The sequence below is a fragment of the Neodiprion lecontei genome, chromosome 3 (genome assembly GCF_021901455.1).
Source record: "Neodiprion lecontei isolate iyNeoLeco1 chromosome 3, iyNeoLeco1.1, whole genome shotgun sequence".
In the NCBI taxonomy this organism is placed as follows: domain Eukaryota; kingdom Metazoa; phylum Arthropoda; class Insecta; order Hymenoptera; family Diprionidae; genus Neodiprion; species Neodiprion lecontei.
In genome coordinates, this window is record NC_060262.1 from 2,694,915 (window position 1) to 2,709,304 (window position 14,390).

The 14,390-nt window shown below is 37.0% G+C and overlaps 3 protein-coding genes and 1 long non-coding RNA gene across 4 annotated transcripts in view; all 4 read right to left on the reverse strand.

Moving 5' to 3' along the window:
- Nucleotides 1-379: 379 nt before the first annotated feature.
- LOC107218127 (luciferin sulfotransferase-like) lies at nt 380-1,662 on the reverse strand. Its single transcript, XM_046734049.1, has 5 exons — nt 1,365-1,662; nt 1,194-1,290; nt 823-1,124; nt 597-691; nt 380-497 (listed from the first exon to the last, which is right to left on the reverse strand). Exons 1-4 carry the CDS (start codon nt 1,558-1,560, stop codon nt 609-611), a joined length of 678 nt encoding a protein of 225 aa, XP_046590005.1. The 5' UTR covers nt 1,561-1,662; the 3' UTR covers nt 380-497; nt 597-608.
- Nucleotides 1,663-2,501: 839 nt separating this feature from the next.
- LOC107218128 (luciferin sulfotransferase) lies at nt 2,502-6,328 on the reverse strand. Its single transcript, XM_046734048.1, has 6 exons — nt 6,003-6,328; nt 4,329-4,575; nt 4,158-4,254; nt 3,787-4,088; nt 3,579-3,673; nt 2,502-3,476 (listed from the first exon to the last, which is right to left on the reverse strand). Exons 2-6 carry the CDS (start codon nt 4,522-4,524, stop codon nt 3,183-3,185), a joined length of 984 nt encoding a protein of 327 aa, XP_046590004.1. The 5' UTR covers nt 4,525-4,575; nt 6,003-6,328; the 3' UTR covers nt 2,502-3,182.
- A 2,351-nt stretch (nt 6,329-8,679) lies between these two features.
- LOC124293369 lies at nt 8,680-9,684 on the reverse strand. The gene is made up of 3 exons (XR_006903308.1): nt 9,508-9,684; nt 8,865-9,017; nt 8,680-8,781 (listed from the first exon to the last, which is right to left on the reverse strand). It is a non-coding gene; the product is annotated as an uncharacterized LOC124293369 (long non-coding RNA).
- Nucleotides 9,685-9,696: 12 nt separating this feature from the next.
- Nucleotides 9,697-14,390, reverse strand: part of LOC107225923 (neuroligin-4, Y-linked) — a 228,124-nt gene continuing 223,430 nt past the window's right edge. Inside the window, exons 9-11 of the mRNA XM_046734046.1 lie at nt 14,136-14,254; nt 13,885-14,015; nt 9,697-12,107 (exon numbers count right to left, since the gene is read on the reverse strand). Coding sequence (XP_046590002.1) covers nt 11,535-12,107; nt 13,885-14,015; nt 14,136-14,254 — 823 coding nt within the window. The 3' untranslated portion in view covers nt 9,697-11,534. The remainder of the gene's footprint in view (nt 12,108-13,884; nt 14,016-14,135; nt 14,255-14,390) is intronic.

Below are 14,390 nucleotides of genomic sequence, written 5' to 3' on the forward strand. Positions count from 1 at the left end.
GTAATGTTCTAACCACTTTACATTAGAATTAGACAACTAATATGGTGATATCGTATACGGTAAGTAAGATACCATAATATTTTATTTTTTTACACATTGTACAAAGTATCATACATTCATTAACCAGATGCGCTAGTCACGCTTTGCCGTGTTGACGGACTTTTTTACGATGTTACCTAAAGCTATTGTACGCTACATTCTCTTTAAAAGTACAGACGAGTTCCCTTCAAATTTTCTCGCGTCCAGTGGTCGAATCGTTCGATGATATCCGGACTCATCTCGGATTTCCATTGGTTCATCTCACCATTCCTCATGAATTTTCCATCGACTTTCGATTGCGTCAATTTCTTAATTCCATAAATCAAATGTTCGTTGTTCACCGCTGGATTTGCTTTCATGTTCTCGAAACTCAAGTGCTCGGTCAGGGACGACAACTGATCGGTGGTCAAATTCTTCTCGAGGAACGTCGCAGTCTTCTTTATTACCCTCGGTAAATCCTATGGAATCGGATCATCAATGAGTAGAAATTCAGATGTGCGTAAATGGTCCAGTAAATGGAGTGACGGGAATTGAGCTGACAAATCAGCGAGTCTCATCTGTTTCATGTCCTAATACTTCAAGAACAGCAGATTCTTTTCGACTCTCTTCTCCCAGTAATCAAGCGCATGCTTCCAGAATGGTCCGTACATCACTGAAATGAATTGGAATTATGACGATCCTTTCAGAACTTGCAGTTTCAATTACAGTTTAAAAGATAATTGTTGTTCACTTGATAATTGAATTATGCAAAGTGAGAGTAAAGTAGCGATCATTTGTACGAACCAGCATCTTGGAGAAAGAGATTACACCAGTCCTCGAAGCTCCCTTGCAGACCTTCCAAGATTCTAGTGAAATGATAGTAAGAGATGCAAGTATCCTTGACGTTGCGAACGATGTAAATAATTTTTGGCCTTTTCTCCCCGGTTCGGAGCTGCCGCGGAAGAAGATTGAACGGTAGATGGGTCTTGATGAATCGCGGCCTGGGTAAATTGGCTGTGTAATTGATACTGTCAACCATTTCTCTGGGTATGTGGATTTCAGGATTGGCTTTCACTATGGCGGAGAAGTCGGCACGCGTCGAAAGACTGTTCAAACCAAAAAAATACGACTATTTTTAAGCAAACTAATTCAATTAGCAGAGCTTTCGAACTCACTCCAAGTGGGGAAACCTTTCCGTCAGAGGAACCTTTCCTCGTTCGTAATCCAGATCATTCGCGATGCACCAAACCATTTCCTGCGTCCAAGTCGTGCCTGTTGAAAAGTGACAGGAATCAGAGTTGATCTTGTCGCGTTATCTGAGAGCTTGCAAGTTTTCTCATTCCCACCGGTCTTCGGGAAGCTGCAAGCCCAGACATCGTCGTCGCGAACTTGGAAGTTCTCAATGGCGTCCGCAGACTTTTCATATGTTCCTGGCATCGTGAAGCCATTCACTTTAATAAGACCATTACGAAAAGGATGATTGTACATGGTTTTCATCATATCCTCCAATTCATCACTAAACCGTTCTATTTGTAGATGCATTCTAATTTTGCCTCTTTCTACGTGGGTTGAAGTTTCAATCACTGGACTGAACTGATTCACATCTGTCGGTGAGACTGAGAGGTGAAAATCACGGCGGAATGCATAGCACGGAATATATTGGATATATCCTGCCTCTCAAAGATTAATACTCGTCGGGTGATAACTTTATCGATTTCAAAACAAATTATCGAGCAAACATCGTTCCAGATGATTATCGGTATATGTTATATAATATTTCTTGTGTTATAAAATGTTACGTGAATAAAACGGTCCGTGTTTTTGGCTATGTTATCATTGCAACGTATCTCAACAGAAAAATAATATCAAATATTCATTTAACAAACAAAGCCGTTTCTTGTCATTATTTTATCACAGAATGTGGCAGCTAATAATGTATGTAACTACTATGTACGTACATTTCTTCAACAGGTACATAACAAATATGTAATGTTCGGATCATTTCATTTTCGTCACAAGCCCCGCAAATTCCTTGCTTTTGGAACGAGTAAGTACGTTCCGATACTTCTCTGAGTAAAGATCGGGTTGACTTACGAAGAAGATAATGGAATATTATTTAATCAATAGACACGAAAGTGTCTCACGCCAAGTGTACTGAGACGAAAGAAAAAAAGTTCAAGCACGTGAGGCAGTCTCTTTAAAATATTATCACATATTTCTACCCTTTCACGATCAGCCGCGACATTTGACGATCTTATTCAGAACATAGGCTTGAAGAGCTCTCATTTAACCACTGTATGAATGTAATCGGTGAACAGAGAACCGAAATATACCAGTCTTACCATTTCCATCATAGTCGAAATCGTCAGTTCGGTCAAATATATTCAATGACTCAAAAAATAAATATAAATAAATTACCCTTTGCAACAATTGCATTATGGGAGCTTGGGTTTGATATAGATAATAATTGAGCAACGATTACGTTCTATAGATAACAGCCATTGTATTTCCAGTCAATTGATAAGGCATACAAAATATTACATCATTCAATTTTATCGAATTCAAAGTAAAGCAGTGAAAATATTTTAGAAACAAAAACACGCATATAACTTAGCACATTGCAGCCTGGAGATCATTCTTCAATAAAAAATCCATGGGATACGGTAATTTCTGGATCGAAGAAGACCTCACACCCGAGCAGCTTGCTTTTTATAACATGCCGCGTAATGAAATCAAAACTGAAAGCAATTTTGGGTGGAAGTGTATGTACCATTTTGTATTAAAGGTTACGTGGAGAATGTGCGTATGAAAATATTTTATAACTGTCCAAATGTTTACGAATATTTTTATTTTGTGTAAAAGTTATTTACGGAGCGGCCGAGCGCTGACGGAGGGAGAAGTTCAACAGTGACGATCTTTCTCGGTTTATTCCCCGGCGCGATTGGTTCGTGGCGTAGTGACGCGATCACGATAGCAAAGCTCTACAATGGCACTCCCTCCACAGCGTTGTTGATGACGTTTGCCGCTCGTGATGATGGCCTCTTATTTTTCTACCAATTGTGTAAAGTGTCATACATTTATTAACTAAATACGCTGGCCAAGCCTTGCCGTGTTGACGGACTTTTTTACGATGTTACGTAAAGCTATTGTACGCTACATTCTCTTCAAAAGTACAGACGAGTTCCCTTCAAATTTTCTCGCGTCTGCTGGTCGAATCGTTCGATGATATCCGGACTCATCTCGGATTTCCATTGGTTCATCTCGCCACTCCTCATGAATTTTCCATCGACTTTCGATTGCGTCAATTTCTTAATTCCATAAATCAAATGTTCGTTGTTCACCGCTGGATTTGCTTTCATGTTCTCGAAACTCAAGTGCTCGGTCAGGGACGACAACTGATCGGTGGTCAAATTCTTCTCGAGGAACGTCGCAGTCTTCTTTATTACTCTCGGTAAATCCTATGGAATCGGATCATCAATGAGTAGAAATTTAAACGAGTGGACGCAACGGAGTGAATGTAGTGATTGGAATGCAGTTGATAAATAATCAGTGAGTCTGACCTTTTTCATATCCTCGTACTTCAAGAACAGCAGATTCTCGTCGATTCTTTTCTTCCAATAACCAAGCGCGTGCTTCCAAAATGGTCCGTACATTACTGAAATACATTGAAATTACAAAAAATAACGGTTTCGCTTACAAGATAATTGTTATGCACCTCGTGGATGAATTATGCGAAGCGAGAGTAAAGTGGCGATCATTCGTACGAACCAGCATCATTAAGAAAGAGATTGCACCAGTCCTCGAAGCTCCCTTGCAGATCTTCCAAGATTCTCATGAAATGATAGTAAGAGATGCAAGTATCCTTGACGTTGCGAACGATGTAAATAATTTTTGGCCTTTTCTCCCCGGTTCGGAGCTGCCGCGGAAGGAGATTGAACGGTAGATGGGTCTTGATGAATCGCGGACTGGGTACATTGGCTGTGTAATTGAAACTGTCAACTAGCTGGCTGGGTACCTGGATTCCAGGATTGGCCTCCACCATTGCAGGAAAGTCGCCATGCGCCGAAATACTGTTGAAACCAAAAAATATGGATATGCTGAAGCAAATTGAATCAAAATAGCTGAGCTTTCGAACTTACTCGAAGTAAGGAAACCTGTCCGTCAGAGGAACTTTTGCTCGTTCGTAATCGAGATCATTCGCGATGCACCAAACCATTTCCTGCGACCAAGTCGTGCCTGTTGAAAAGTGACAGGAATCAGAACTGATCTTGTCGCGTTACCTGAGAGCTTGCAAGTTTTCTCATTCTCACCGGTCTTCGGGAAGCTGCAAACCCAGACATCGTCGTCGCGAACTTGGAAGTTCTCAATGGCGTCCGCCAACTTTTCATATTTTTCCGGCATCGTTACGCCGTTCACTTTAACAAAATCACCACGAAACGGATTCTGGTACACGGTTTTCATCAGATCCTTTATTTCGTCGCTGAATTGTTCGATTTGCAGATGCATTCTATTTTTGCCTTTTTCCACGTGGTTTCAAGTTTTGCTTGTAACTGAACTGAAACAAATTTACATCTGTCGATGAGACCAAGCGGTGAAACTCACGGGGGAATTTATCGCAACTAATATCTTGGATATCTTCTGCATCTTAGAGATAAAAGGACTACAAAGATAACGATTTATCCCCGTCAGGTGATCACTTTATCAATGCCAAACAAACAAGTTATCACGGAGCAATGATACATATTATCTAACGCTGTACTTGACCCGCACTATTTTCAGCCTATGGCCGATACAGATAAGCGGATGCAATATAAATTATCGCATTTCGATAAATACTTCAGAACCGTATTACGATCGAGCGATAAATTGATGGATCAAAGAAGTTTAACTCATAAACATACGAATGCTTGTTATGAAATCGTCTTCTCCTTCATTTGTTCACCTCATAGTTTTACCACTCTTTTATCTCTCAAACTCAAATCTCTCAAATCAAACAATTTTGCGTATATCATCTGCTGCCAAGGCTGCTTTGCTCAGCTGAGCCGCGAGCCGTTGGAACAAATTCGTAATCCCCTGGCCGAAGAGCTTCTTAAACTGCCACGGGAATCAATCTTACTTAACGAAACTTAAAACACCGGTATAAAAGAAGATTCACAAAACTTTTCCCAAAGAGATATCATTTTACACGGTTAAAGCGTTATACTCAACCTCGGGTATTCAGCCGTCTCCTTAGCGTCGGTTTAAGCTTGAAAACAAAGTAATGATGACAAAGAAGAAAGGAAAAATAATGCAAAAGGACGAGTTTCAAAAATTAGTCGGACGACACGGAGACAGAGAGAAACAGAAAAGCACAGAAAAAGATTTACTCAATTATGTTGATTGGGATATAATTCAACACGTGACAATGAAATGTATCGTTAACCCTTGAACGGTGGCGTTACTTGTTTTTTTTTGTTTTCTTCACTATTCTGGTAACAGGGCGTGAAAAAACGCCCTAATTAGTAAATTCCATCTTTCGGGTACACGTCTGATCGTTAAGGATCTCATTTTTTTCGTTATTTAACAAAGAACGACGTGGGTAAAAAAAAACTTCGCGCAAGTTCGAAAAAGGTTCGAAAAAAAAAATAATAATAAGAAATCAGTTAGAAGTAAAAAACTGTAAGCTGTTATCCTGCGGCGGTAAATTTGAATTTAATGCGTGAGGTGTTTTTTCATCTCTATCATAGAATCTTGGTGATCGGTCAATTAAGTAAACGTATTTTTAGTTAACGTTTCGACCCGGATATGGGCCCTCCTCAGAACGATTTATTTATTTAACTGTCAAGAACAACAAAAAAAATTTTCTTTTATATACATAATAATACTAGAAGTACAATCAGACATTAAATATTGTAGATGTAATACTCTTAGGGCTATTATATATTATTGGTTAGTAAGAACAATTTGATTAATTGAAAAAAGAATGGCTTAAAGTGTTATTTACCTTTTTTTAATAAGTAAGTGGACTAAGATGTAGTCGAATTCACAATTTACAATTAGTGGAGACAATGTTCTTTGAGTGACGGTGGTCAATGTCAATCTTCTAGTTATTTTACATGTAGGAGTTAATAGTAGGAAGTCATTAATCAAAAAGATTAAAGAACTATGTTTCTTCACAGTCAGTATGTCATTGTGTTAAAAGGTTTTTAAAGAAGGTCTTTTTAGCAGTAAAATTAATTTGCAAAGTGTCCAAGAAGTGGAGGTAGGCTCTTTATGACTATGTTCCACATGTTTAACAAAAATTATTGTTGGTTGAACCGATTGGGTCAACAGGTGAATAACGACTGATGGGAGAAACAAATATGATCCAGAGTGAAGGTGAACCTAATATAAACAATTATACAGAAAAACAAAATATATTTTGTGAAAAAAATTATGTAGAAAAACTGTGTTATGGGGACAAAAATTTTATTTTATCTAGTTAAGGTTAAACAATATTTGTTGTGTGGGCGGAGATTAGAGGTTTGTAAATACTACTTAAATGTTCAACATCTTGTCTAAGATGAACGGAATTGGTGTGACCTACAATGTTGCACATTTCTAGTAATAGTCTTTTATAATAATTGGGTTCTTCACAAAGGATGTTTGTATTGTCGTAGTTAAAGTGTCTTGCATTAACAATCTTGATTTTGATTTACCGTTCTATTTTCGATGTGTTGATGATATTCTTACTGCTGTTCCTAAAGAAAAAATAGATCACACTCTTAACATTTTTAACCGATATCATCCACGTTTACAATTTACTATCGAAACAGAAGAAAATAACGCTATCAATTTCTTAGATGTATTGCTGATACACAACAACAACAGTATCAAAACAGATTGGTTCCACAAAAAAACCTGGTCTCAAAGATATCTGAATTTTAATTTTCACCACCCAATGTCCTACAAATTAGGCACCATCATTACCCTAGTTGACCGAGCCATCAAACTTTCTAGTACAGAGTTCCAGGAAAAAAACCTGTCGCTCATATACAATATACTAAGATGGAATGATTATCCTCATGGCCTATTATACAAACATATTAATAAGAGACGCACCTACATCAACAACTTACCTGACAATAATATTGACTCTGCTCCCGCAGACGATAACAATAGACCTGCTACTACATATATCCCTATCCCATATGTATCTGGTCTCTTTGAGTCACTGAACCGCCAATTTGCCAAACATAATGTCAAGTTTGTTGGAAAAAATTCAAAAGATTTACAATTAGTTTTTGATACGGGAAAAGATAAGATCCCCATCGGCAAACGATCCAATGTTGTGTATAAAATACCTTGCAATGATTGCAACCAAGTTTATATAGGACAAACTGGCCGACACCTTAACACCGGGATCAAAGAACATCAACGCAATGTACATGAGATTGAAGAACGTCACACCGCTCTAACAAAACATAGTATCAATAAACAACATACTTTTAACTACGACAATACAAACATCCTTTGTGAAGAACCCAATTATTATAAAAGACTATTACTAGAAATGTGCAACATTGTAGGTCACACCAATTCCGTTAATCTTAGACAAGATGTTGAACATTTAAGTAGTATTTACAAACCTCTAATCTCCGCCCACACAACAAATATTGTTTAACCTTAACTAGATAAAAAAAAATTTTTGTCCCCATAACACAGTTTTTCTACATAATGTTTTTCACAAAATATATTTTGTTTTTCTGTATAATTGTCTATATTGGGTTCACCTTCACTCTGGATCATATTTGTTTCTCCCATCAGTCGTTATTCACCTGTTGAACCAATCGGTTCAACCAACAATAATTTTTGTTAAACATGTGGAACATAGTCATAAAGAGCCTACCTCCACTTCTTGGACACTTTGCAAATTAATTTTACTGCTAAAAAGACCTTCTTTAAAAACCTTTTAACACAATGACATACTGACTGTGAAGAAACATAGTTCTTTAATCTTTTTAATTAATGACTTCCAACTATTAACTCCTACATGTAATATAACTAGAAGATTGACATTGACCACCGTCACTCAAAGAACATTGTCTCCACTAATTGTAAATTGTGAATTCGACTACATCTTAGTCCACTTACTTATTAAAAAAAGGTAAATAACACTTTAAGCCATTCTTTTTTCAATTAATCAAATTGTTCTTACTAACCAATAATATATAATAGCCCTAAGAGTATTACATCTACAATATTTAATGTCTGATTGTACTTCTAGTATTATTATGTATATAAAAAAAATTTTTTTTGTTGTTCTTGACAGTTAAATAAATAAATCGTTCTGAGGAGGGCCCATATCCGGGTCGAAACGTTAACTAAAAATACGTTTACTTAATTGACCGATCACCAAGATTCTATAATAGATTATATACGAGGTCGAGAATTCTCATTCATCAGTTTTTTCATCTCACCTCTTTACCGTTCTAGGATAATAATATTCCGAAAGCTTTATTATCTTTCTTGACGTTCTTTGCGCTCGTTGCAGCTTGAAATTTGAGAAAATCGTGCATCGCCGAAGCACACAAAGTGTCGTTCACGTTGTTCGGGATAAAGCGAGACAAGTTCAGCGTGTTTATTTGTATGTAAACCTTTCGCAAAGGATAAGCGAAATAGAATTTGCATTTTACCTTGTTTTCAAAGGATGCAGAGAAGCAATTTCCTACGAGAACGATGTTGCTCTACGTACACACGTATGTGATGCATTCACGTTATGTCTTCCACAGGCGGGTGAATTCGCTACGGGTGAAAATATCCGCGGATGTAAGGTAAATTGGTGAGTATGTATCCAGTACCTGCGCTACATATGTGGTTATACATACCTTTCGATCGTCTGCGCTTGCAACTATTCCATTCCCCGTCTTATTCACTACCCTGTAAAGCTCTTGTATAACGAAAACTGTAGTGCGGCTGCGTTTCTACTTCTGTGTGATATATCTGCGTAAGAAAGAATTGGAAAACGGCTTGACTATGGACTGAGAAAAAGAAAGTGAACAATATTAGAAAATTGTTGATGCAAAAAAAAAAAAAAAAAAAATCATTTCGCAATATAGTGAAACATTTTCAGCAATTAAGATTTTCTCGTTTCGTTGCGTGAACCGCAAGCCCGTGAAATTGTAAATTATATTTTTATGATTGCGATACGAATATGATATACATAAAGGATTTAGTCGAACCAAAAATGTAGACCCCGCTTAGTAATCGTCGGAAACACGGTAGACCGGAAAATCACGAATAACAACTCGTTGAAAAACAATTGAGGCGCGGAAAATTTTTCTACTCACCGTAGTGAGCTTTTGTTTTTGCTTAAAATTTTTCTTTGCTTCGACGGTTTCTCGCTTGTTTCTTTCGATGTTCGGTAAAATCGATGACGAAGCGAATTTAAAACATTCAAGAAATTTTTTATGCAGTACAAGAGAAACTATCTTTACAACAATTCGGTGTAAGAAAATTAAAATTATTAACCTTTTCCAATTGTATCTCTTCTTTAATGACTTAACGATTTTCTCGTTGAGTATTTTTCAATGATTATTGACGACTCGAAGGTTTGTCTATTCTTATGTTCTGTCATTGATGCATCGATACTGACGATAATGATGGTCACAGTATATGATATAATAATGATAGTAATAGTAATAGTAATATATATGTGTAATTTTATTTCGATATCAGTTATTTACAAATTTTTCTGTTCCTTGTTCTGGGTTTTAGTTTCCTACGAGGTTTTTTTTTTTTTTTTTTTTTTTTTTTTTTATTTATGCCACTATTAGTATGAATTACGCATATTAGTTGCGTAACGCGTAAGATTGAAGTGACACGTTTCGAATTATAGAAAATCCGCATAGCCGAGCACATGAATTGGAACGCGTACTTGGAATAATCGTAAACCACGTTCTCTGTACAAGTTGAATAATCCAATCGTTTTCCTTTCACTTCTTTACTTCTTAGGTTCAATTGAAACGACTAAATTTTTTTACCACGACGTATAATCTCATTGATTATAATTTTCGTCGAAATCTCTCAATTCTAATTACAACCGGGAGGTAAGGATTCCCAAATTTTTGTTCTCTTCCTGATTTTTTGTTCGTACAATAATTTTCAAATTCAAGGTTATTAGTCACATAATATGCGTATACATGTACATAATATATTATATTTATATATTATATATATGTAAATTATATTTACAAAGTTTCTCAATCTAAAATATCGCTGTTAAAAGTCTTTTTGTTTCTTTCACTGCTCAATTTTTTTTTTATTTTTTTTTTCGTTTCACCTCAAACCGAGTTAAAATTTACCGTCGCTTTCATGACATTAATTTCACAAATAATAATTCACCATTCGTACAATATCAACGTCATATTTACTCGTCTTCATATGTATACTATATAGTATATTTATATCATTCATATAATTGTATTTAAATTTACCTTATCAATTTTACTCTACCTATACCTTATTTTTTTTCATAAAATTCTGTGTTTCATTTTACCTATCCCTCTTCACTTTATAGACGTTCATTGAAAAGACGATCAATCGTTGCTTCGTCAAAGTTTTCGAACCAAATGTGGATATATTTTATACACTCCGATAAAAATTTTATTCGTATTCCATTACCGGGAATTGTATAGATTAAACTTGTCATTTTATCGATTCTTCATTTTTGTTACGACTATTACTTCTTATTATTTTATGTTCAAGTCTTCTGTATCACTTATTATTTCCACCATTACAGATCGAATTCAGAAACGATCCGAAACAAGTTCGATCACACTTTTGATTAGTATTTTTCACCATATTACACTCTCACTCGTTCGTTATATATAAATAAATTATATATACATACATATATATATCCATATATATATATATACGTGTATACATGTAACGTACCTATGTTTATAGGAATATAATTATTACCGAGTGTACGCATTGATCTGCTTTATTTATTATTACTACTATTTACTTTGGCAGTTGTGAAAAAGATATCATCGGTTCAACACAGTTTCCGTTATACAAACACACGCATAGAGTAACGACAAACGTGTTCATAAAATCAGGGAATATCCACGGGTTTTAAAAATAATCACAGGACCAGAAATGAAACGATTTAAAAAAAACGTTTGAAAATTATGAGAAATCTCACATCAGCGATAACGTACGAAATAAGATCAAACCGAACTGCTTCAGTTCTCCAGCGAGTTATAAGACTATTATTGTTATTACTATCCATCATTGCACTGCTGAGATTAGATTACGGAGAATGGCGTGTATCACAGATAATCGTCACGAGGAAAATGAAAGGCAAGATAAAGAAGGAAAGAAAAAAGAAAAAAAAAAAACAAGAGCTTTTAGTAGGGCGAAGAAGGGGTTGGAGAGAAAACCACGGTAAGAGAAGTAAGAATTTCCCGGTTACTCTAAGGGAAAAGGTAGTTCCAGTTGTCCTTCCTCCGCCTGATCCTGTCCGCCTGAATTTCCTCCTCCCGCCTAAGTCAGACCCTTAATTCCTCCATAATCTGTTGGTGGTTGTGTCCCTTTTTGAGGGTTCCGCCGCTTCCGACCATGGCCATGCTCTCCTGCTGTAGCTGGTTGGGACTTATTATGAGATTGGGCCCCGCGGGTTTTCCGGGCTTCGTGTTCTTCGGGGGCGGCGGGGGCATAGGGACGTGGCAGGAGTTGTTCTGGAGGTCGGCGAACTCGGGGGGTGGAATATGCTGGATATGGTGACGCTCGGTTTTCGTTTCCAGTTCGCCGCATATGTTATTCGGCATCTGCCCGTTCTCCTGGGTCCGCTTCTTCGGACAGTTGTGCTGATTCTTGTCCCGTTTGTAGTAAACACCGGCGAATATCAGGACGTTCAGTATCAGGAGGCTGCATCCGATCGCTATCGTCACGCTCAGCGCCGTCGAATAAGCCGCGAAACCGTCTTCCGGCTGCGGCGTCGTCTCCTCGAAGGCCAACTCGCTCGGCATCGACGTCGACGCGTTCTGGCTCTTCTCGGTTGTTGATTCCTGCGTCGTCGGCCTCGACGTTGTCGGCAAACGCTGGATTATCCTCGGCGGCACCTGCGGATCGTCGGGATTTTAATTCTTGTAGAAATTTTAGGTGCCGGGACTGAATCGTTGGGAAAAATAATAACACGGACAAAGATAACGCGCGCAAAAATAACTGGTGGGAAAAAATAACTGACGCAAAAATATGGTCGCAAAAATAAAAGACAAAAAATAACTTGTGACAAAAGTTGCCCGCGAAAAAATAACTAATGAAAAACTTAACCGTTGACAAAAATGCCGGATAAGAAATTTAGTTTTATTTATGATTCGATTCAATGTAATTTAATGTTCTGTCAACTGATGACGCGAATAATGAACTTCAGCTTTTCCGTTTTACAGGAGAGTTTTTCTAACGTAGTCCTAATTTTGTTTCATTACACGAAATTTTGTCTCATGCTTTAAGATCCTTTGCCTGAATAAATCTACTTGAATTGCGATCATTTTGGATCACAATCAATCACCGTTGGAACAATGCCGATTTACCGTCTACTAGTTTGAACGATCTTTGTTCGTAATTATCTATTTTCGACTGTTTCGAATAAATTTTGAGCCAAGGTAAATCAATCGATACTAATGAAAATAATCAAAATTTATATATCACGTGAAAAATTATCTTTCCAACCGTCGAATTTCATGTTGATTTTGCTTTCTTTTTTTTTTTTTTATACAGATTCAGGCGTCTATTAAATATAATACGATTGCTATCCATGCCATGCGTGGCATACCAGATAACGTTTCACAGTGAACAACCGTCCGGTATATCGACACGACAGTTATTGCATTACAGGTGAAAGCAATTTGGCTGATATTGGCACCGCTGTGTGACATTGATCGGTATTACACACTCGGTGAGCAGAATAAATACATCGATTCCCCAAACTGGTGATAATTAGCCCTAATCTGAAAGCGTCACTTAAGTGCTGGATAAAAAAGTTGTCATTCAATTGTATTTGATTCATTTATTCACATTCGCGTGTAGGTAATACGATAACGGATCAAAAGAAAAAAAAAAAGGAACAATCGCAGGATTTCAACTCTCAAAAACTTGTCCTCTTATTCTATTTTTTACTCATCTCGTCTCGACTCGATAACACTTGATAAGATTGTAAAAAAAGGGGGGGAAAAAACGCGGGTATCAACATAAATTAAGCAGGATTTTTTTCATTTTTCCACGTATTTCGTTTAGATAATTGTTACAACGCAAGTGAATGTTAAAAAAATTAGACGCGATTGAAGTAATGTAATGTATGTAAAGAATGTAAAGAAATCAAACTTTGACGAAACATCAAAGTTTCGAATGGTCCAAGATTTTCGGTTCTGCGAATTTCTGGCTTGATGAAATTTCACGACTTTGATCTTTCTTTGTTTTTGGATTTTCGATATTTTTACGTTCGGAATCCTGGTCATTCTGATTCTCGGTTTTTCTGATTTTTTACACCCACTTGGTGAAAATCCTACGCTGTGTGATTATATTTTGACTTTCTGAATTTTACTGTATCGAAAGTTTATTATTCGGAATTTTGCTCCATCGGAACTTTACTTTTGGAAATTTTGTTCTATCGTAACTTGAATTTTCGGAATCTTGCATTATATTGGAACTTCGAGCCGTCGGTTTTACGACCATTCGAAACTTTGTTGTTCTGCAAAATTTCGATTTCTTTACTTCAAGTTTCGCCGTAAAATAATTCGTAATCAGGCGCTTTCCGAATTTTTCAAATTCAGAACTTCAACCCCACCACGCAAAAAATCATTCTCGCAGACATTGCTGTTCCAAAATTTATATATTCACCTGCTCCGCGTCGAGGAGATGATGAGACCGAGGAACATCGTCGGATCCGGGTTTGTGCAAATCAGGGACCAGGTTGAGCCAAAATGAGAGTCTGTGGGCTCTGTAGTGGTTCTTGAGCTTGGACTTAATGTCTGAAAAATGGACGAAATTTAGCTTCGTTTCAGCGAAACGTAAAGCGGTAAATTGAGAGGAATAACGAATGTTTGATTTCTCTTTAAAATTATAACAGAGGAGGGAAGAATACTCCTCACCTATATTGAGGTATTTTTTGTGAACCGCTTCGTAAGCCGTCCATTCTATGTTTTTTAATTTCGTCCTCTCCGGCCTGGAATTCGAAGGTCCTGGCTCTGGCGTTCCCTCGTTTGGATTCCTGGAATAGGAACAGCCACCGTAAATTGACTTTTCTTGTTTGCACGAAAATTGAAAAGTGTATAAATAAGAATTTAACAGCGAGAACGAGATAATTGTTTGATTTATATTACTGCAAAACACGGTATTCGCGAGAA

Coding starts and splice junctions, on each gene's coding strand:
- LOC107218127 (XM_046734049.1), bottom strand. CDS start 1,560: ATGCATCTACAAATAGAACGGTTTAGTGATGAATTGGAGGATATGATG. Junction 1,291..1,364: donor TTGCAGCTTCCCGAAGACCG/GTGGGAATGAGA, acceptor ACTTTTCAACAG/GCACGACTTGGACGCAGGAA. Junction 692..822: donor TCTCTTTCTCCAAGATGCTG/GTTCGTACAAAT, acceptor AATTCATTTCAG/TGATGTACGGACCATTCTGG.
- LOC107218128 (XM_046734048.1), bottom strand. CDS start 4,524: ATGCATCTGCAAATCGAACAATTCAGCGACGAAATAAAGGATCTGATG. Junction 4,255..4,328: donor TTGCAGCTTCCCGAAGACCG/GTGAGAATGAGA, acceptor ACTTTTCAACAG/GCACGACTTGGTCGCAGGAA. Junction 3,477..3,578: donor AGTACGAGGATATGAAAAAG/GTCAGACTCACT, acceptor CCGATTCCATAG/GATTTACCGAGAGTAATAAA.